Here is a 22,925-nt window from a genome sequence, read left to right as displayed (position 1 = left end):
ATAACGCTCAGAAAGGAGATGCGTTCTGTCTCCTAGAGATGAATGTACTTTGGTGCGAAAAGTGCAAATCAATCCCAGAACAACAGCAAAGGACCTTGTGAAGATGCTGGAGGGAACAGGTACAAAAGTATCTATATCCACAGTAAAATGAGTCCTATATCGACATAACCTGAAAGGCTGCTCAGCAAGGAAGAAGCCACTGCTCCAAAACCGCCATAAAAAAGCCAGACTACGGTTTGCAACTGCACATGGGGACAAAGATCGTACTTTTTGGAGAAATGTACTCTGGTCTGATTAAATAAAAATAGAACTGTTTGGCCATAATGACCATTATTATGTTTGGAGGAAAAAGGGGAGGCTTGCAAGCCGAAGAACACCATCCCAACCGTGAAGCACGGGGGTGGCAGCATCATGTTGTGGGGGTGCTTTGCTGCAGGAGGGACTGATGCACTTCACAATATAGATGGCATCATGAGGAAAGAAAATGATGTGGATATATTGAAGCAACATCTCAAGACATCAGTCAGGAAGTTAAAGCTTGGTCGCAAATGGGTCTTCCAAATGGACAATGACCCCAAGCATACTTCCAAAGTTGTGGCTAAATGGCTTAAGGACAACAAAGTCAAGGTATTGGAGTGGCCATCACAAAGCCCTGACCTCAATCCTATAGAAAATTTGTGGGCAGTACTGTAAGTGTGTGCGAGCAAGGAGGTCTACAAACCTGACTCAGTTACACACGCTCTGTCAGGAGGAATGAGCCAAAATTCACCGAACTTGTTGTGGGAAGCTTGTGGAAGGCTACCCAAAAACGTTTGACCCAAGTTAAACAATTTAAAGGCAATGCTACCAAATACTAATTGAGTGTATGTAAACTTCTGACCCACTGGGAATGTGATGAAAGAAAGAAATAATTCTCTCTCTTATTATTCTCACATTTCACATTCTTAAAATAAGGTGGTGATCCTAACTGACCTAAGACAGGGAATTTTTCCTAGGATTAAATGTCAGGAATTGTGAAAAAACTGAGTTTAAATGTTTTTGGCTAAGGCGTTTTGTAAACTTCCGACTTCAACTGTATATGATGTTGACGTGCTGTAAATGCTGGCTCTCTGTTGGTGCTCAGGAGCAATATGAGAAGGTGATAGGGAACATGCAGGAGAGGATGGAGGGGGTGGAGACCAAGCTGAGGAGTGTGCGCAAGATGCTGCAGGAGAAGGTCAACCAGCTGAAGGAGCAGGTCAGTTTACCATTCATACGAGACAAACGGCAGAGAAACATGCCCTGAAAATCTGACTGTATTTCATTGTCCCTGTCCCACCCACAGCTGGCGAAGAATGCCAAGTCGGACATCATGCTGAAGGACCTGTATGTGGAGAACTCCCAGCTGATGAAGGCACTGCAGGTCACTGAGCAGCGACAGAAGAGTGCTGAGAAAAATAACTTTGTCTTAGAGGAGAAGATTACAGCCCTCAACAAGCTCCTTCGTAAGATCGCCCCTGCCTCCCTCTCTGCGTAGCAGTTCCCAGCTACTCAGAACAACGCTACTCTCCAAAAGACATTGACAACTGTGAAAGACCTCTTAAGTTTCCTTCCCTTAACCTTAGTATTGGATGACCATCCCAATGAAACATTGATGCTTAATGTGGCAGGTGGTCCACAATGATTCTGTAAGATCCATAACAAAATGACTGTGTAACAACTCCCTCTTGGGATGGTGGGTTTGATTGCACACAATTAGCACAAGTTATTTGGGTAAGTGGAACAGCACAAGTCTTAAGTGTTTTCAGCCACCAGGGTATTATGCATATATATTTTTGAGGTTAACGCAAGACTCGTTTTTTGTGAAGGTCAATCAAAGTTCACATGAAGTATTTTATTCTGTCTCTGCAGAGGCAGGCAGTCCGTTAGGTTACAGACTATCCTCCAGCATCATGCTGTGTTGGTAGGTCTGAGAGTCGATTAGATGTATAATGGGACCAATGGTATAACATTCCAGTTTGATCAAACACACTCAAGGTACTGAACTTAAAGTTAAGTCTGTCAGACTGTATGAGATGAATGGTACTGTATGCGAAAGGCTGAATCCTAATTTAATCACAAAATGAATCAAAGAAAGGGTTTAGCAACTTTTAATGAAGTGTTCTTTGTGGTATTTTAAATTACCAACCAAAAGCACAGTATTTACAAATGTAAAGTTTTGATACACATCTGCACAATTTTCAATCCTGATGCACTGCTGTACAGTCAAACCTTTTCATTCCTAAACTATTTTGAGTACTAAAAAAGATTGTTGCAACAATGTATTGTCAATCGAACAATGTATGTAGGTAATTATTGTAAAAACACTAACATGCAGGCTGTGGATTTGTTATGCACTACACAATCACTCCACAATTAAAGTAAAACAAAACTGACCAAGTAATAAATCACCTACAGCTAAGTATATTTGGAATTAATTATTGTTTTAAAGAACTTTTTCAAAATAGCATCACCTTATGTATTGTCTCACTTAAAAGGATAATCCTCTGCTGAAAACAAAACAAAAAAGGGTAATATAGTTCTGGCATTTGATTCAAGACATGATGTGCTCCAAGACCCCCTGGCGAATCAACTGCTCACACTTCCACCGTGGCAGGAAGTGCTGCGGAGACAGAAGAGTGGAGTTTGAGAGTGACTCATGTTCAATTCTTTACACAATGTGCATGTATAGTGATGGTTTTCACATATAGTACTTTTTTTTTATTTTTTATACCTGACTGTTTTTCTTCAGAAGAATGATGGTCCCGTCGTCTATTTCAAACTCGCCATGATCTTTTAAACAGCGCACCTATGGAGAGAAATACATTGTGAGAAACAAACTAAATGGCAAGAGGGTAAAATCAATAGAACATGACCAATATGTAAAAATATCTAAATGAAGACCAAAGGAAGGAGCACCTAATAATCAAGGGTCTATGTGCTACAGTTTGAATTAATTGATACAGTTGATGACTAACAGCACAAGTGGCCCCTACCAACATTCACTTAGTCTCTGGTCAGGTCCTTGCGGGCGTGCAGTTCCCTTGTGTATCTTACCTCAATGTACAAACTCTTTGGAGGCTTCATGTCCTGTGTTATGTCAAGTCCTTCCTCTCCTCCAAGTGACCTCATGAAGGTAGCCAATGACTTCTTGTACTGGTTAAACCATTCCAGCTATTCAAAATGAAACATTACATTTTTAGAGTCAGATGCCATCACCCTGCCATCTTCTGTCCAATTTGTTTCTTGCCTTTGAAAGAAACATACCTCTTCTGCACACATGTGGAAGCGGATGTTTGTGGGCAACACACTTCCGTACTCCCACCTCAAAGTCCGAATGCGGAGGAGCCTGTCATAGCTGAGGAGAAGAAATTAGCAATGATGTTGTCCTATCCTAATAAACTATGATATGGTCAGTGTAACTGTCAACAAAAACATTAGTAGTGATGATGAGCTCAAAATCAACTCATCACATCAGGCACTCACAGATAGGCAGCGATGCAACGTTGGTTTCTCAGCAGACAGCAGTGACGGAACTTGATGGTTGGAATCAGCTCACTTTTTCCCTCAGACTTGGCTTCATTGCTTTGAAGTGTGTGAAATAAAACGTATTTGTTAAAACCCATAAGGTAATTATTTCAGAAATCAATGGGAAAGAGACGCATTCAAATATAAGAGAATGTCAATGTTTGTCTTAACTCACACATCACTTTGATTCTGCTCATATAATGCTTTCATCTCCTCCAGCACCTGACGAATACCATCTTCCTGCAAAGTGCAGAGAGCATATATGCAAAGAAGGTTTCAGTTAGTGAGCAGTAATAGAAGTCAAATGACTATGTAGTCAGTGGCATTATAACCAAGTTGCTAACTATCAAACTGATCTAAACGTCTTCACTTTGTATTCATAATCTGGCTAGGTTGATGTTAGCTATTACTGAGTGAAACGCATTCTAGTGATGGCTGGCTTGGTTGATATTAGCTCTCAAGAACCCCAAGTCAGAAGAGCAGGGCAAGGAGTTGGGCTGCACCATATGGGCAAATCATTTAATTGCGATTTGTTTGTTTTAACCAAATATTGCGATTGAGATTTTACTTGCGATTTTAGATCAAAACACTGTACTGTTGGAATCATATAAATGAAAGTAGTATTCAAATGATATGGTTGGTGTTGTTTGGCATGACAACTAATGAAAAAGCCAGGTACAGTAGACGTTGTTTTGACAGAATAGGAACGAAGTGTTGGTCAGAGTTTACCAGGGGAGCCTTATTACATTAGAATTTTACATTCATGGCGTAAAAAAAATATGCAGCTTATTGCACATGTCTATATAGCAATTTCGATGAAATTGCGTGCAGCCCAAAGAAGGAGGTTGATATAGCTAAGCCATTAATAGTATGTGTGCAGTTGGGTGTACTAGGTACCACGTGTCTAGACAGTGTTGACTCCTGCATCGCTAGAGTAAACTAACAATCTAACTAGTTAGCTATTCCATCTGCACTAATGGCTACAAATCCAGTATATCTTTATAACCTTCTGAATGTGCCACTTACATTGAATGCAGGCAGTTGACCATCGCCCATCCGGTGAAGTTCTCTGATTATTTCGATTGCCTTTTCACAAAACATCTCTCTTGGTAAATGTTGTTAGAAATTAAGAGGATACCGTATATCAAGCTAGACTGAACAGTAGACTAAACCTTACACTTGCATCAAATGAGTGATTATCCTTTAATTATTTCACCGTATCTAGAATGATGTGAATAGTTGCTGACGGACAGCATCTGAGTTTTCGCGGCAAATTGCTTTGTTATGATCGCATAAGCGGAAACTATGGGTACCGATGAAAGACAAACCATACCAACCCACCACACCTGCTGCTGTCACCGCTGGCGGACAGCAAATTACCGGTGTCCTCGCTTGTCATGTTGTCAGTTTAATAAAACAATAATAATAAAGGTATTGTATTTTTGTAATTTTCATTTTATTAAAACCATAAATAGTATTTGCATTCGAATATAACAACAAACGTCACGTTGTGTTGCTTAGCTAGTTAGTGTCGTTAACTGTAGCTAGCTAGTGTTTCACGCGAAACCACTTGCTGTCAATTTAGGTTAGCTGGTGGAGATAGTTTAGATGTCACAGTTAGTATGTTAGCTAGTTCAATGTTGGAATATATGGGGGTTTATTCTACAATACTATGTAGTTATTTACTAGCTAGATAACTGAGGTGGTGTGTTTTGAAAAGTTGCTAGCTAGCTCTAAATGGCGAGTTAGCTATGTAGCTACATTTCCTTTAAAAAGATGGCGTACTGGTCTGCTCTGATTGGCTTAAAGGGGAACCTAGGGGAAAGGTTGATTTGATCAGCTGGTCTCTGCAGATATCGGACTTCTACAAACAATGTAGCTAGCAAAAGTGCTGATTGTCAGCGGTGCTGGGGGAGAAAACAACGGCACCCTGACCTCATCTTTACCCGGCTTCTTACCGAGAATTCGTTGCCAAACTACATCACCGGCTCTGTCTAGTATTGCTGTCAAATCAAATGCAATAGTGATAGACGGTGTTTCACCTCCTTTGTCGCTTTTCTTTCACATTGTGCTTTTACATTTCAGTGATGCGAAAGCGAAATAACTCGCTCACCGTGGACCATGACAGCTCTTCCACCAACACATTGCTGGACAGCAGTCCGGATTTAAACTACTGTCACAAGAGAGGGGAAGGGGTTCCTGAGCCTTGTTTACCATCTAGCTCGGAATCGGACAAAACAATGGGCAGACCATTTAGAAGGTAAGGCATGTTTGCACCATGGAAGTCTAATAGGCAACCTACACTTATCCAGCCAGTACACTAATCTCATTACTGTGTTGTGGAAGATTGGGGGTTCAAGAATACGAATGTGTATTTAACAAACATACTTTAATTCAAACTTCCACCCCAGGCTGTCTGACATGAGGACATATTCATATTTTAAAATAGTAATCACATTACACCCACAACTTTGGTTAGGTTATAGGAGGGCCATTTCACCGTGAATACATTTTAAGTTGTATGAAACAGTTATTCCTCTGCCTCCGGTCACACAGGTTTTACTGGATAACTTTTTAGTTCTCTTTTGTTAGGAGTGGAACTGCTTGGGGTGGGTGTGGAACGATGTACATATCGTAGGCACAGAGCTGTTGATATGCTGTTATCTGAGGATGGTGCTTTGAGTTACATCTTAAGACCTATGGGTATGCCCACATTACTTATGGGATTACTGTGTCTATGTTAATACTTTATAATACCCTTATTATACACTACATGACCCAAAGGTTTGTGGACACCTGCTCGTCGAACATATCATTGTAAAATCATGGGCATTAATGTGGAGTTGGTCCCCCCCTTTGCTGCTGGAACAGCTTCTACTCTTCTGGGAAGGCTTTCCACTAGATGTTGGAACATTGCTGCAGGGACTTACTTCCATTCAGCCATGAGCATTAGTGAGCACAGGCGATTAGTCCTGGCTCACAGTCGGTGTTTCAATTCATCCCAAAGGTATTCGATGGGGTTGAGGTCAGGTCTCTGTGCAGGCCAGTCAAGTTCTTCCACCGATCTCATACCATTTCTGTATGGACCTCGCTTTGTGCACAGGGGCATTGTCATGCTGAAATAGGAAAGGTGCTTCCCCAAACTGTTGCCACAAAGTCGGAAACAAAAAATTGTCTAGAATGTCTTTGTATGCTGTAGCATTAGGATTTCCTTTCACTTGAACTAAGGGGCCTGAACCATGAAAAACAGGCCCAGACCATTATTCCTCCTCCATACTTTACAGTTGGCACTATGCATTGGAGCACACAGTTGGCGTTCTCCTGGCATCCGTCAAACCCAGATTCGTCCATCGGACTTCCAGATGGTGAAGCGTGATTCATCACTCCAGAGAACACGTTTCCACTGCTCCAGAGTCCAATGGCAGAGAGCTTTACACCACTCCAGCCAATGCTTGGCATTGTGCATGGTGATCTTAGCCTTCTGTGTGGCTGCTCGGCCATGGAAACCATTTCATGAAGCTCCCGACGAACAGTTCTTATGCTGACGTTGCTTCCAGAGGCGGTTTGGAACTCGGTAGTGAGTGTTGCAACCGAGGACATACTGTTTTTACGCGCTTCAGCACTCGGCGGTCCCGTTCTGCGAGCTTGTGTGACCTACCACTTCGCGGCAGAGCCGTTGTTGCTCCTAGACGTTTCCACCTCACAATAACAGACACTTAGAGTTGACCGGGGCTGCTTTAGCAGCGCAGAATTTTTACGAACTGACTTGTTGAAAAGGTGACATCTGATGACGGTGCCATGTTGTGTCCACATACTTTTGTATATGTAGTGTATAAGGGCTCTTCATGTAAGTGGACTAACAGAATGTCAACCCTATACTTTGAGCCTAGTTATCCAAATGACAGCTCAGTTGGACTATATCTAGCCTACTGTATCTAATTATTTATCAGAAACGCACAGCAAGATGTGCTTTTACTTAATCAAACTAAAAACAATAAGTAGCCTACACTAACTTCCCACACAAATGGCTATAAGTCCCTCCGAGATTTATTCTTGTAAAACAATAATCGCTACCTGTTTTATGCATTGTTATTGTGACCTGTTCCTGAAAGAAGTACCACATTTCAGACTATGATGGAATTCAAACTTGTAATTGTACTGTATTCATGAAACCCATGTTGATGCATCAGCGATCATCAAGCAAATGTGATTGCTTTTGCTGCCCTCTTCACATTCCAAGACTAATTTTGGGAAGTGTGATAAGTCATTCTAGCCTAGTTTTTGGTTGTTTTTAGCCCGGCGCTCTTATCTTGAAAGACCAGTCTTCAGTTCACTCGAGGGTAGGGGCTGGCTTGAGGTGACTAGAATGCTCTGATTAAATATTCAATAGCCCCGGTCTCCTTTCAGAACCTTTGCCTGTCACCAAGGTTAGGTAGAGTGAGGGAGATGAGCTTTGAGGCTTGTTTAGAGCCCTGTCTACTGAGTCTGAATACAGCTCTGTCTCGACAATAAATAAGCTGTGGCTTGACATTGGTTCTAGTTAAGAAGGCATTGCATTCCATTCCATTTGTCTGAGCTAGTCATTGTGGTTTGGTGACTGATTATTAGAGACCTCATGAAGAGGTATTTTTAGTGCCAAGGTTCTCAGTCCTTGAAGCTCATGTAACCACTTGGACTTATGCCAGTTCACATCAGGACAGTGGTCAGGTCCTTTAGTCACTATCCTGTTCAGAGAACTGGAATTCAGGCCGGAACTCAACACTGCCATGTTGGAGTGATTCACATTTGAGTTGGCTGGCTATGATAATGTTAAAGAACAACAAGCTTGCTGGTTAGAAAACATCCTTCAAGGGCACCTCTTGTGGTCACTGAACTCCACTAACTGGGTGGGAGAACAGAGGACCATATGATTGTGTTCTGGTCATTGGGGCAGCTGTGACGTGAAGTCCTATATTTTAATGATGGTGATAAATATTCTTCTGCATGTGACAGCTCCATTGCTATTCTGCCCCTTTTTTTGGAGAAGAAATTCTATTCACTGATTTTGTTACCTCGAGCAGGGCAGGGGTATTGGCCAGTTAAGCTTAAGAATGCTATTAAACTGTAAGCTCCAAGGTATCAAAACTAGGCTAGATTAGAACTTGCTCAAATTTGCTGTTTAGGCTACTGCTGCTTCAAACAGTCTTTTCTGGGTGTGAATGTGGGTCCATTGATGGGACATCTAATAGAAACGTGTACAGGACCATTGCATATAGGCACACTGCTAACTTGCACTGGCATCACTGTTCAAACAATTTACAGAAGGCTGGCTGGAAAGCCAGGGACACGCATTCGTGCAAAGGAAATAAGAACCGAGAGCAGAATGCACAGTTTTCCTTCCCTCCTGCGGGATATGTACCTCTATGTAGCATAATGCGTTACATAGCGACTTTCAGTTCCCACTAGGTGCTCCTCTCAACACTCCCCTCTTTTACCCACACTCCAGGAACAGGCTTCCCTGGGTCACTGTTTCCTTGGTGTCTCTGCCTACTTGGTTTATTGAGGTGTTGTACCTGTCAGTCTATTCCCACAGCTGCAATCTGTCAAGATGACTGCAGTTTTTATTTTTTTATTTTCCTCTGTCTCAATTTTGTCAGATTTGCAATTGTCAAGACTGCTAGCTACTGCTGCTACCCTGTCATAGTGCATTAACCTGTTTCCAATAAACACACTGGAATCAGTCAGACACTGAAACACAAAGGTCTTGCAGATCCACTTCCTGTATTTTGTTTCGTTTTGTCTCATTACATTTTTAGCATTACTTTCCTCAACAGAAAGTCCAGAAGACATTGTCTGACCTTTGGCCTAATTTGGCAGCAAATGCCCCACGTCTTAATCAAACTATTAGGCTAAGTTTAGTGATATTGATTTACTCTGCAGAAATGAGTGCCAGTTCCTTAGCCTATTTAGCTACAGTGGTCTCTTTTTGCCTTGAAGTCTCAGCTAGCCAGATAGTCTTTAGTGGCCTGGGCAAGATATTGCAGGATGGACTGCACCATAAGTTTCTTATGTTATTTTTTTCACTGTGTTTCTAGACTGAGAGTGTAAAGGATGTCATGCTGCTTGCTTAGCAAGTACCACTTCCTCCCAATTCGGCCCATACCTCTGCCTTGCTAGCACACGTGACCCCCCCCCCGAAGCGTCTCGCCAGTCAGCGACAAGCTAGCTATTCGCTGGCGTAACTTCAGGCTGAGGAGTAAGTTTCACTCATTCCCATGTGATACATGAGGAACTAGCTGTTCTTAGATACATGAACTGACTGTACTAATGAACATGAATAACCCCTCCCACCACAGCTGGCTGACATATATAGTCCAATATGACCTTCATGTTGCCCATGACATCAACCATGTAATTTCAGGTGCTCTTTGCCAGCAACTTCAATGGGTCCTCCTGGCTTGTAGTTGGTTCATGATGATCTGACTGGAAGGAACCTCGCACATAAGGGTGACAAGTGTTTATGTTCTGTGGCTGTGCCCGTAAATCTCCAAAGGGAAATTGTGCTAAGCACCCAATGTCAAGTTTAGTGAGGAAGAACTAGCGTTAACTAATTTAGTGTTGTTGCCTTCCCCATAGCATGGTGGCATTACTTCTGCTTAAAACCCAAGTATTGATTAGCTTATAGGGGTGCACATGTACTGTGACCCTGTAGTTGCTTCAGATTATGTCCGACTGTGCCTGCCAGACCTCCTAGCTAATAAAATATTGCTTTGTTATCCCCTTCATACCAAACCACAGCATGCAGATTAAAAAAAAAAAATTAAGTTTCTGTTATTTATTTTGAAACAGGGCTGTAATTGCTCTGGCTGACTGGCCCTCCCATGAGGGGATTAATTATTTTGGTCTGATTGGCCCTGTCAGAGGCTGTTTAGGCTCAAGAGGCTGGAATCGGCTGTGTCATGGCTGTTATTTTAGGATCCCTCCAGCCCTCTTGACAGCTCTCCCATTGCTAGCAGAGGATTTCTATTTCTCTATAGATTATAGTGTGGGTGTGTGGTGCTCATCGCAGAGGCTCATTTTTAGAGGCCTCACTGGGAACATGATGGCCAGCTCTCTCGTGGGCTGAAGTATTCCAACTTGAAGTTGAGACAAGTTCGGCCTCTATGGTGTCAATGACCAAGAAGAATCTGGTTTCAGACACTGAAGCTGTTAACCTTGGAGGTGCTTCTCCTGCAGCTGCAGCTAATGTACAGCAGTAGTCAAAGGGTTTGAATATATTTATCTGCCGAGCCTAGCTCTAGTGTTTGTTTTTTTGAATTCTACTGCGACTCATATTCTGCTGTGAGTACCCATCTGAAGTTTATATTATTTTGGTCCGTGGAAATCCCTTTGGTTATACCCGACCCCTGACTGTCTCGTAGTCTTGCTCTGGTCCTAGGGCTCTAGCCTGTTCTTTTTCCGCCAAACTAGACAGGGTGGCATTGACACTGCTCAAAGCCTCTTCTCAAAATCCCATGTCAGACTGCATTAGTTATCTCCTTCCCTGATTGGCCCTACTTTGGCAGCCATGGCTCTGTCAAGGTCCTGGCTGTTACACTGTCACCTTGGACAGGGATAGGGGGAAGGGAAGTCCTCTACAGAAAGCCATGGGGAAGCAGCACTGGCCACAGGATGGACTTCAGTCTTCTGGATGAATAGCTGAATGATAGTTAAATTAATTTAAAACCACACTGCCATGGTATTGTTGCCTTGTTTTACATGGATAACATGGCTTTATTGAAGTCCTTATGAATCTGATTAATGAATGGTTAGTGCAGCAGGTAGCATAGTGGTTAGCCTAGCCTAGCGTTGGGCCAGTAACCGAAAGGTGGCTGGTTCGAATACCCGACCCGACAAGGGAAAAATCTGTCTGTGGTCTTGAGCAAAGTACTTAACCTTCATTTGCTCCAAGGGGCCATACTACTATGGCTGCCCCTGTAAACACATTTCACTGCACCTATCCGGTGTAAGTGACAATAAAACATATACTCTCTGCCAAGCAGATGACCAATGTGATCTAATGCAATGTAGCTTCATCTCGTCATGTCTACCAGGCTGTAATCAGGTCCATATGGCAGCAGGCCCCTCCGCTGAGCTAAACGCATTAGCTGGCCTCCAGGCGTTAGCAGGGCAGGTGTTGTCCTGTCTTGTTGCACCACTGTTGATCAACAGTGCCTCCTGCTGTTCTGCCTGTTTCCACCCTATGCAGGTATATCTGTTTGCGTAACCCTTGACTGAATTGTTAACTCTACATGGCAATTAACCATCACCCCACCGATGGTTCAACTGAAGGTCTGTCTGTAGTAGGTACCCCATAAGAAAACATTGGGCCCCACGTGCCTGTGAAATTAGACCACCATCTGTTTAGTTGGCATGACTGGTACACTGCTTGTTCTGAACAAAGCAAGAGTGCTGTCCGCTTTGTCAAAACTGGTCAGCCTTGTGCTCCAGTTGGCTGAACATGCATCTGCCACAGTGTTCAAAACCTAGCTTATTTGTTTAATTATCTGTGGAGGAGGATGGGCATTTTCTGTTATATCCCTCTGGTATATGTACTGGTATGCACACTCAGGCAAGAGTAACGTACTATTGTAAAGTACTGACTAGCTATGGTGTATTAATTTGTGCAGAGTCGTCTGTACATGACAAATTAAACCATGCACATGTTAGTCACAAAGCAATGTTGATTTTATTGAGAGGGTGGCAACTGGTGAGTGTTAGGGCTATGCTAGCCTTGGAAGCCCAGGCTTCTACTGTACCGTTCGAAAGCCTGGGGAAGATCTCCTTTCAGAAAGAAGATAAAAGGGGTGGAGTACGGCCGAGTCTAGATGGGCGCTAGTGACGCATTGCCACTTATCAAGATTCCGCATGGATGGAGTTCCAAAGAGACTTCCAATACAAAACGAATACTGCATAGGCTAGTAAAACGTAGTCTTGACACTGTAGGAAAAGAGAAAAACAAGAAGGGGGGAAAAAAACGAAACACAAGGGAATGCCTCTACCACAGATGTTTCACCGGCTGTATAAATCTGAAGCATTTGGTTGGAATTTCCACTGTTGAGGAGAGGAAGCCCAGTGACCGGCAGTAAGAGAGTATGGAGCGAGATTGAACTGGACCGACATTCTGCAGATTTTCTCAAAGAAAATCAAGATCTCGATAGTTTTCTGTTCCCAGAACTACAATCTGTTACGAACAGACTAAAAAATTGTTTACAAAGAGTGCAACTTGGGGCGAATTGAGTTATTGCTTACGTTCACTTCACAGAGAAGGTATTCCCTAATGTTGGGCATACAGTACACAACTTCTAAAATCTTAACAACTTGGATGTGCTCACATTTCCGATTTCCTGGTCCCAAATCTTTAATTCCGTCCGTCCTCAACCCGATGATTCCCTAGTTCATCCTGCTCTACGTTTCTGTCGTATGGGGGGAAAATGTGTATATATAATGTTTACACGCAAACAGCAAGCTGCTTTATTTGTGTGCAGAAACATTAAAAAAGAGCAGAGGTGCAGGATATGGACCCGCAAATTGTTGTTGGGCAGAGGTGGACTATATGGACTTTATTGTACAGAGGGAATTGGAGGTAATATAAAACTTTTAATATTGAAAAGGCAGCTGCGTTCTCTCTACAGCTCCACCAATCTTTCATCACCTTGGTCCACACAGTTCATGTTGTTGCTTTTCTCTTCATTGTTTTGGTCTCACATGCTGAGTGCTCATTGGCTATTGGCAGCAGTTCTTGCCCAATCGTGTCATAGCAATGCGCATAAAACAAGACGCACAAACCAAATTTCTAACATGTCAGAAAATTATCGGGACATCTGACTTGAGTCTGGAGAACGGAACAGCCATCATCGGTGCGTCCTTGACCCCCTGAAACTAGTCCCGAGGATTTCAACCCAATCATGTGTCTGGGACTGCAAAAACGTGGCGCAATTGTGAAGTGTATGCCCAGCATTATGGAAATATGAAAATGCATGCTAGAACACGGCAAGGATCTCGCTAGCTTGTACTTGGGTCTGCCTACTATGCTTAATTTACTCCCATTGAAATCTACACAGTTCATCTTGGGTTAGTTATACACTGAACAAAAATATAAACTCAACATGTAAAGTGTTGGTTTCATGAACTGAAGTAAAAGATCCCAGAAATGTTCCATATGCACAAATTTGTTTACCTCCCTGTTAGTGAGCATTTCTCCTTTGCCAAGATAATCCATCTACCTGACAGGTGTTGCATTTCAAGAAGCTGATTAAACAGCATGATCATTACACAGGTGCACCTGGTGCTGGGGACAATAAAAGGCCACTCTAAAATGTGCAGTTTTGTCACACAACACAATGCCACAGATGTTTTGAGGAAGCGTGCAATTGGCACACTGACTGCAGGAAAGTCCACCAGAGCTGTTTAGTGAGAATTGAATGTTAATTTCTCTACCATAAGCCGCCTCCGTCATTTTAGGGAATTTGTCAGTATGTCCAACCAGCTTCACGACCACGTTTAACCACGACAGCCCAGGATCTCCAACTGGCTTCACCTGCGGGATCGTCTGAGACCAGCCACCCGGACAACTGATGAAACTGGGTTTGCACAACCGAAGAATTTATGCACAAACTGTCAGAAACCGTCTCAGGGAAGCTCATCTATGTGCTCGTCGTCCTTACCAGGGTCTTGACCTAACAGCAGTTCGGCGTGGGAAATGCTCACCTTCGATGGCCACTGGCACGCTGAAGTGTGCTCTTCACAGGTTAATCCCGGTTTCAACCGTACCGGGCTGATGTGAACGGAGTGCCCCAGGGTGGCAGTGGGGTTATGATATGGGCAGGCATAAGCTACAGACAACGAACCCGATGGCAATTTGGGGCCCATTGTCATGCCATTCATCCTCCGCCATCACCTCATGTTTCAGCATGATAATGCACGGCCCCATGTCGCAAGGATCTGGACACAATTACTGGAAGCTGAAAATGTTCCAGTTCTTCCGTGGCCTACATACTCACCAGACATGTCACTCATTGAGCATGTTTGGGATGCTCTCGATCAACGTATACGACAGCGTGTGCCAGTTCCCGCCAATATCCAGCAACTTCGCGCAGCCATTGAAGAGTGGGACAAAATTCCACAGGCCACAATCAACAGCCTGCTCAACTCTATGCGAAGGAGATGTCGTGCTGCATGAGGCAAATGGTGGTCACATCAGATACTGACTGGTTTTCTGATCCACACCCCTACCTTTTTTAAAAGATATCTGTGGTCAATATATGTGTAACAGTATAGCTTCTGTCCCTCTCCTCGCCCCAACCTGGGTTTGAACCAGGGACCCTCTGCACACAGACAACAGTCACCCTCGACGCATCGTTACCCATCGCGCCACAAAAGCCGCGGCCCTTGCAGAGCAAGAGGAACAACTACTTCAAGGTCTCAGAGTGAGTAACGTCACCGATTGAAACGCTATTAGCGCGCACCCCGCAAACTAGCTAGCCATTTCACATTGGTTACAGATGCATATGTATTTCCAGTTATGTGAAATCCATAGATTAGGGCCTAATGAATTTTATATCAATTGACTTATTTCCTTATGAACTGTAACTCAATGAAATCTTTGAAGTTGTTGCATTTTTATATATATTTTTTGCGAGCGCTGAAGGCCACGATTTCCATTCAAACTCGAAATCCAAATCTGAAGTTCGCTGGACTTCCAATAGTTGAGTGAACGAGACGGGATTTGGAAGGCTGGCCATGTGAGACTAGGGCTATGCTATTTAACAGTCATACGATACTGTGATACCAAGCAACCAGAATAACCATTACTTTTAAAATAAGAAGAATTTAAAAGCACTATGAAATACCTTCTGCAGGGCCAGTCAAGCTGTGAAGATGTACTTTTTGCTGTGATAACTACAATCCTAAATTGGATGGGGGGGGGGGAATGACAGAGGTGGAGCTAATACAATGCATCCAAATTAAGGAGTGGATAGTGTCTTTTTTTTTTTTTAAATACACCAGTGTCTAACTTTATGTCTCCCCCCCCTCCCCCCAGTCTGTCCCGCTTTCTCGCAGTGGCTTCTTGATAACGCAGCACACAGTATCTAACAGGCTCTTTCAAGCACTCTGCATTATTCATAGGGCCAGAGAGAGCTCTGTGTACACTCTCTCCAAGGGGTTTTGCATGTCTGCACAAACTGCACTTGGTGCATTTGTGTGTGTGTGTGTGTCGATTTTGTTAGAGCTGATAGATTCCATCTCTGGCAAAGATGGTCAGGTAGAGAGGCTGAAAACAAGAGCAGATGTGACAAATATCTTACATGTGAATCTAAGTAGGCTATTTAAGTACTAGGCTAGACTAAATGGGCCTAGGTCTATTTCTTGCTTTGCTAATCTAAAAATAGAATTCATGAGCATTAGTTAAGCTTGTCTATACTACGGAGTCTGACTGGATCCTTTCATACATATTCATTAAAGTGCAATTTAGTCCAGGATAAGACTTCATTTAGGTCAGTTAAACTGTCCATATTATCATTTGTTGTTGTTGTAAATAATCCATTGTACACTATTCCCACTGACATGTCTGTAGCTCCATTAAGCAGTCTTTCCTGTGCCACCGCTCTCATACTATAATTATACAGCATCTCCACTGCTTGCTTTACGTTCATCACACATCCAGTAAATTAGAGGTTATGACACACCCCCAGTAGTGAATATTACAGTTCCCCTGGCCCCACTCCCTGACTGACGCTCCAGCCACATCATGACATACAGTATCAGAGTCCCCCGGGTGCACCGGGCCGTAGAGATCCGTTATGCAACACGCCAGCGAGACGGAGGGAGGGCAGCAGAGGGTCCACTCCAGCCCTCCCCTGACCTTTTTGACATTGAGAGACATGAGCACATCCTTGAGCGCATGCGTGCATCTTGCATATTGTCACACTGGGGTCATCGCTGTTCATTTCATTGGCGTCTGTGGGGTCTGTTTCACGGATTGGAGGACGTTTGTTTTGTTCCTCTGCTGCAGGGTGTGCTGTTTGGGCCTAGTATCTGTCAGGGACTTCACCCTCCATGTGGGGTAAGTTATGTCATAAGGCATGTCATCAATATTGGAGGAAAAACTAAGTGATTTGTCCATAGCCCTAGAAGGTAGATGGGTAACTTCCTGACTTTCAGCAGTCCCTCTGTTATTACAGCAGCTCTCCCAGACGGTAGTAGTAGTTTGTTTTCATTTAAAAGGATAGTCCTATTAACTTGCCATAAAGTTACACTTTCTGTCCCAAGCAAGACTCTAGGAAATAAGGTGTGCTTAGAGAAGTGCAGAGAACACCTTATTTAGTCCTGATACACCGTAGACAGTGTGGCGTATTTCATTATGCCGTCATCTTCAGAGTCTTGCCTCGCTACTGAACGGACAAGTGTAACGCAAGATGGCATTTATTTTGGAAGATTGCAAAATATGACCTATTCATTCAAGAAAGGATAAATAAGTTTTAGGTGATAAAAAGTAACAAAACATGTTTTATTTTCATCAACTTGTTTCTCTAACTTTATAGCAAGTCAAGCTAGCTTGCACTGCAGAGCAACTATAGCTAGTGACCTCCCCCTAATAATTGTCATAAAAAAACAAATGTCCTGATCACATTAAACTTAAATGGGAGGCAACAGCCAGTGTGTATTTAACATTACTATTAAACTAGTTCTCACTTATAGGAATGGGTAATTGTTTACAAGTTGCTAGCTATCCCATAAAGCCATCACTGAAAACCTGCAGAGTTTTGGTAACTTCCTGTTCTTCGACACTGGCTGGACTGAAGACGATGCTTATTTTGGAACATTTTGAAAGTATGCGGTGTCCATCTCACAATGGAGCCGTCAACCGCAAGGGGGTGTTGCGATTCCACTCCATTGTGGACGTCCCCATTTGAAATGCATGACATGCGGCGCAACGTAACATTATTGGTAATGTGAACGAGGCTCGACTCTGACTTAACGCCATGTAGAACTTCCTCATTATAAAGGGTTGTATTGAGAAAGGCTAAGGTGCAGTGTGTTTTACACAGCATTTTCTGTCTGATATTTTTAACGTCTCTGAAATGGCCAGATGTCATGATCTCCACTGCTCCCAGGTTGGAATTCTGCAGTGGTTGCAGCTTAACCTCAGACTGACGTCTAGCTGGATGGAACAGTTTGGAAGGGAGGAAAGGTGCAGGTTACAGGACCCTCTTTGAACCACATCACCCTCTGAACTCTTAGGATAGAACCAAGCAACATCTGGTTTTACTCTGTATGAACAGCAAAGAGTTGTTATTTCCCAAACAGTCTGAACTCTGAACCCCCCATCCTGATAACTAACACATTATGATCTAGGCTTAATATTTTCAACTATTTTAGTACTGTACACATCTGTGTGCAATTGGAATGGACAGCAGATCTTTGTAGTCTTAACTGTTATTTTTATTTAACCTTTAACTAGGCAAGTCAGTTAAGAACAAATTATTATTTACAGTGACTGCCTAGGAACAGTGGGTTAACTGCCTTGTTCAGGGGCAGAACAACAGTTTTTTTTTACCATGTCGTTTCGGGTATTCGATCTAGCAACCTTTCGGTTACTGGCCCAACGCTCTAACCGCTAGGCTACCTGCCATCTAAAATTAGCCATCTAAAACCTTAATGTTTTCTACTTTAGTTTTTGAAGATCAATGTAAAATGCTGATGTTGTCTCTCTCCCCTGCGTGTGTGTTCCAGATATGGCCTAATGGGCAGATTGAAGAGGATCCTCCTGTGGGTGCTGGGAGTCTACATAACCATCCCCTTCATCGTCAAACTATGCCCCTCCATTCAGGCAAAACTAGTCTTTTTAAATTTTGGTGGGTATAGATATAGAAACCACTAAGGCATGTTTTTGTTCGATCTAGTTGGTTGCATTGATTTAAGAATTGTATTTTTTATGAGACTAAATAAGCTTGCTTCATCAGTTAGCTCTGGCCTCTGCGTGTTTCATTTGGTAGGTGGATACTTGTAGCTCATTTAGTAAGTGTGCATACATGAGCAAGGGTGCATGTGCTAATGTGTGCACATGAGAGCCTGCTCATCAGCTGAACCTGAAACCCAACACAGCACGAAACTCCAGACAGAGGCAGTTAAGAGGGTGTATATTCCATCTGCAAGCATGCAATACACAGCCTTCACCGCTCCCTCCATCTGATTTGCAGTGTGGGTGTGTAACTGTAGTAGTTTCATGCATTATAGGCAGCAATGGGCAGGATTGCACCTAAAACATTGATTCAGTAGTACTGAGTGGTGTGTTGTGACCACATCTGATTCTAGTTACTTGGTTTCAACCAATCAACATCCAGTACTGGAACTACCCATTGTAAAACATGTAACCCCATCAGATTTGAACATGCTTTTCTGTCCCACTCAGTGACATCTGATTTTCTTTTGGAGTCTTTTGCATGGTTTGCAGTGCAGCTAAAGACCCAAATGTCTTGTGGATGGCAGACGGTTGGAGGTTTTCTTTGTATTCAGTGAGGAAGTGAAACAGTATATGTCTGTACAGGAAGTGGACTGTGACTTGTGACCGTCTCGTGTAACCTTATAGAGTGGAAAGAGGCAGAGCCCTGCTATTTCTAGAGCAGCTGTCCTGTGGATTTTAGCTGAGCGCTGCTGCTTTGTCAGTGATATCTTATTGTCTTAGCACATCTAACACAGCCTCTGTCTACCCTCTACCCAACCCCACCCCCTGCAGTGCGGCTGCCCTATTTCATTGACTTGAAAAGGCCACAAGACCATGGCTTGAACCACACCTTTAACTTCTACCTGCAGCCAGAGACTGGTGTCAACATTGGTGTATGGTAAGAAGACATGCGCGCGCACACACACACACACACCAGCTGCTTGGCTAAGACTGTGTGGGATGGATCTCGTACTTTCTTTCTCGCTCCGTACTTTCACATATCAAGTCAATGATGACACAGGTGACAACAGGGAAAATAATAATACTCAATGAGTAGTACCCATTAACAGGACACTACAGGAAGAAATGATTTTAGGACAATAATGAAATGGTGAGAAAGATACAAGTAGCAGTGTTATTGCTCTGGTTGGTCATTCCACTGGCTGTCCCTGCGGGTGTGGCAGGAAACTACATATTTTGCAGCTAATATGGCATAAAGATTTTTTTGTTCCAATAGATATTGGATTTTCAAAGTATTTGTTTTAGATTCTGGGAAAGAAAATTGCCCGCATGTCTGTATAGTTCTCGCAGTGTAGGAGAAAATGCAGCTCTGTCTTGACCTTTCTGAGGGCAGAGTGTGACGGTCAGTTTCTATTGCCAGGCCGTGCTCACTTAGTCTGTACGTAGTCTGTGTTTTTCTCCGTTTTCTATCAGTCACGGTGGTAATGTAGTCTGTCAAATAGCATTGACGTTTACTTAGATTTTGTGGTGTCTTTCCAATAGGTGAGCTTTTTATTTTAGCTTCGTGATGATTTGGTTGGGACAGGTTTTCTGAGTGCTGTCCTGAGGCTTTGTTGGGTAGGTAGGGGTTAGTGAACTGAGTCAGCTGGCTGAGGACTCGTTTCTATGGTCATCTCTTGGCTTTTGAGGGCTTTGTAATGGTAGGAGTGGTGGTCACTTGTTTTTTTAAATGATAACATTTGGTGGCTCTTTTCTTGTATATTAATCAGCAGAGGGAATTGGCCTAATTCTGCTCTGCATGCATTTGGAGTTGTTTCCTCTGTACTCTGAGGATGCTCTTACAGAATTCCTCATGCTGGGTTTCAGTTGGGGTGTTTGTCCCATTTGTCATTCTTGCTTTGTAAACAGACCCCACACTTCACTGCCATATAGTGCAATTGGTTCTATTATTGATTAGAATATTTTGACCCAGATCCTAATTGCTATGTCTAATTTAATAGATTGTTCAATGGCATAGAAAGCCTTCCTTCCTTCCTTCCTTCCTTCCTTCCTTCCTTCCTTCCTTTCTTTCAGTTCATTCACGGCCAAGTTGAAGTTCCCTGTGGAGCACATTTTTTTGTCCCGTGTGTGTGTGTGTGTGTGTGCGCGTGTGTGCGCGTGTGCTATATGAGTGGAGTCTAGTAAAAAGGTATATTGGTTTCCCTGACATCTGGACCTTTTCTGGAATATCATAATGTTTGTATTTTTGAAATTGACTCAGTGCCCAGGTTTTACAGAACTGTTGCAGATGATCTAATTGTGGCTGTAGCCCCTCCTCTTGTGGGGGACAGCGGCACCAGGTCATCTGCATACAGGAGCCATTTTATTTCTGTGTCATTAAGAGTGAGATCGGGGGCTGCTGGTCACTCAAACTTTTTGATTTAACATTTTTATCAGTTTGGGTATGTAAGGTATAAATATGGACTGATGTTTGATCATTTGGTAGGAATCCAATTTGACTTTTGCTCAGGACATTACTGCACTTTCTCAGTGACCACTATCTGCTGTTCATGATGGCATCTCTCGATCCCGTTCTTGTCTCTCATCAAATGTGATTTGTCACATGCGCTGAATACAACAGGTATAGATAGACCTTACGTGAAATGCTTACTTTCAAGCCCTTAGCCAACAATGCAGTTCAAGATTAGAGTGAAGAAAATATTTAAGTAACACAAGATTACATGACGACAAGGCTATATACAGCGGGTACCGGTACCAAGTCAATGTGCGAGGGTACAGGTTAGTCGAGGTAATTTCTCCATGTAGGTAGGGGTAAAGTGACTATGCATAGATAATAAACAGAGAGTAGCAGCAGTGTAAAAACCAAGGGGGGGTGGGGGTGTCAATGTAAATATTCCGGGTGGCTGTTTGATTATTTGTTCAGCAGTCTTATGGTTTGGGGGTAGAAGCTGTTAAGGAGCCTTTTGGACCTAGCGCTCCAGTACTGCTTGCCGGGTGACTGTAGTAGAGGGCGACCGATTTTATGATATTTTTTTTTTTCAACGCCGATACCGATTTGGAGGGCCAGAAAAGGCCAATACTGATTAATCGGCCAATGTTTTTTTTTTTTTACAATTTTTTTTGTAATAATGACAATTACAACAATACTGAATGAACACTTATTTTAACTTAATATAATGCATCAATAAAATCAATTTAGCCTTAAATAAATGAAACATGTTCAATTTGGTTTAAATAATTGTGTTGGAGAAGAAAGTAGAAGTGCAATATGTGTCATGTAAAAAAGCTGACGTTTAAGTTCCTTGCTCAGAACATGAACATATGAAAGCTGGTGGTTCCTTTTAACATGAGTCTTCAATATTCCCAGGTAAGAAGTTTTAGGTTGTAGTTATTATAGGACTATTTCTCTCTCTACGATTTGTATTTCTTATATCTTTGACTATTGGATGTTCTTATAGGCACTTTAGTATTGCCAGTGTAACAGTATAGCTTCCGTCCCTCTCCTCGCTCCTTCCTACCTGGGCTCGAACCAGGAACACATTGACAGCCACCCTCGAAGCAGCGTTACCCATGTAGAGCAAAGGAAAAAACTACTCCAAGTCTCAGAGCGGGTGATGTTTGAAACGCTATTAGCGCACCTGGCTAACTAGCTAGCCATTTCACATCGGTTACACCAGCCTAATCTTGGGAGTTGACAGGCTTGAAGTCATAAACAGCGCAATGCATTGCTGCCTACCATCGTTCAGACTGCTCTATCAAATCATAGACTTAATTATAACATAATAACACACAGAAATACGAGCCTTAGGCCATTAATATGGTAGAATCCGGAAACTATCATCTCAAACAAAACGTTTTTCCTGTCAGTGAAATACGGAACCATTCCGTATTTTATCTAACGGGTGGCATCCCTAAGTCTAAAAATTCCTGTTACATTGCACAACCTTCAATGTTATGTCATAATTACGTAAAATTCTGGCAAATTAGTTCGCAACGAGCCAGGCGGCCCAAACTGTTGCATATACCCTGCGTGCAATGAACACAAAATGACACAATTTCACCTGGTTAATATTGCCTGCTAACCTGGATTTCTTTTAGCTAAATATGCAGGTTTAAAAATATATACTTCTGTGTATTGATTTTAAGAAAGGCATTGATGTTTATGGTTAGGTACAGTCGTGCAACGATTGTGCTTTTTTCGCAAATGCGCTTTTGTTAAATCATCCCCCGTTTGGTGAAGTCGGCTGTCTTTGGAAGAAATAGTCTTCACAGTTCGCAACGAGCCAGGCGGCCCAAACTGCTGCATATACCCTGACTCTGTTGCAAGAGAAGTGACACATTTTCCCTAGTTAAAAGAAATTCATGTTAGCAGGCAATATTAACTAAATATGCAGGTTTAAAAATATATACTTGTGTATTGATTTTAAGAAAGGCATTGATTTTTATGGTTGGA

At 42.7% G+C, this 22,925-nt stretch overlaps 3 protein-coding genes across 8 annotated transcripts in view; 2 read left to right on the top strand and 1 right to left on the bottom strand.

Moving 5' to 3' along the window:
- The window catches only part of LOC106576715 (ninein-like protein), a 66,849-nt gene extending 64,406 nt beyond the window's left edge, over positions 1-2,443 (top strand). For all 3 annotated transcript variants that reach the window (XM_014154049.2, XM_014154048.2, XM_014154051.2), the window contains 2 exons: positions 1,124-1,237; positions 1,325-2,443. In XM_014154049.2, the coding sequence (XP_014009524.2) occupies positions 1,124-1,237; positions 1,325-1,516 (306 nt within the window). In that variant the 3' untranslated portion in view covers positions 1,517-2,443. The remainder of the gene's footprint in view (positions 1-1,123; positions 1,238-1,324) is intronic.
- Positions 2,114-4,804, bottom strand: gins1 (GINS complex subunit 1 (Psf1 homolog)). Its single transcript, NM_001146516.2, is given in 7 exon segments — positions 2,114-2,641; positions 2,753-2,827; positions 3,076-3,192; positions 3,286-3,376; positions 3,505-3,603; positions 3,722-3,786; positions 4,573-4,804. Coding segments are annotated over 7 exon segments (591 nt in total). The 5' UTR covers positions 4,648-4,804; the 3' UTR covers positions 2,114-2,572.
- A 62-nt stretch (positions 4,805-4,866) lies between these two features.
- Positions 4,867-22,925, top strand: part of abhd12 (abhydrolase domain containing 12, lysophospholipase) — a 31,232-nt gene continuing 13,173 nt past the window's right edge. The window contains exons 1-5 of one of the 4 annotated variants that reach the window (XM_014154053.2): positions 4,867-4,977; positions 5,632-5,806; positions 16,580-16,630; positions 18,301-18,422; positions 19,304-19,409. In XM_014154053.2, the coding sequence (XP_014009528.1) occupies positions 5,634-5,806; positions 16,580-16,630; positions 18,301-18,422; positions 19,304-19,409 (452 nt within the window). In that variant the 5' untranslated portion in view covers positions 4,867-4,977; positions 5,632-5,633. Of the gene's footprint in view, positions 4,978-5,137; positions 5,807-16,579; positions 16,631-18,300; positions 18,423-19,303; positions 19,410-22,925 lie in introns of those variants that run through there. The other 3 variants (XM_014154055.2, XM_014154052.2, XM_014154054.2) reach the window with 3 other exon arrangements.

The sequence above is a fragment of the Salmo salar genome, chromosome ssa18 (genome assembly GCF_905237065.1).
Source record: "Salmo salar chromosome ssa18, Ssal_v3.1, whole genome shotgun sequence".
NCBI lineage: Eukaryota > Metazoa > Chordata > Actinopteri > Salmoniformes > Salmonidae > Salmo > Salmo salar.
The sequence above is the reverse complement of the archived record's forward strand: the minus strand, read 5'-3'. Positions and strand labels throughout refer to the sequence as shown.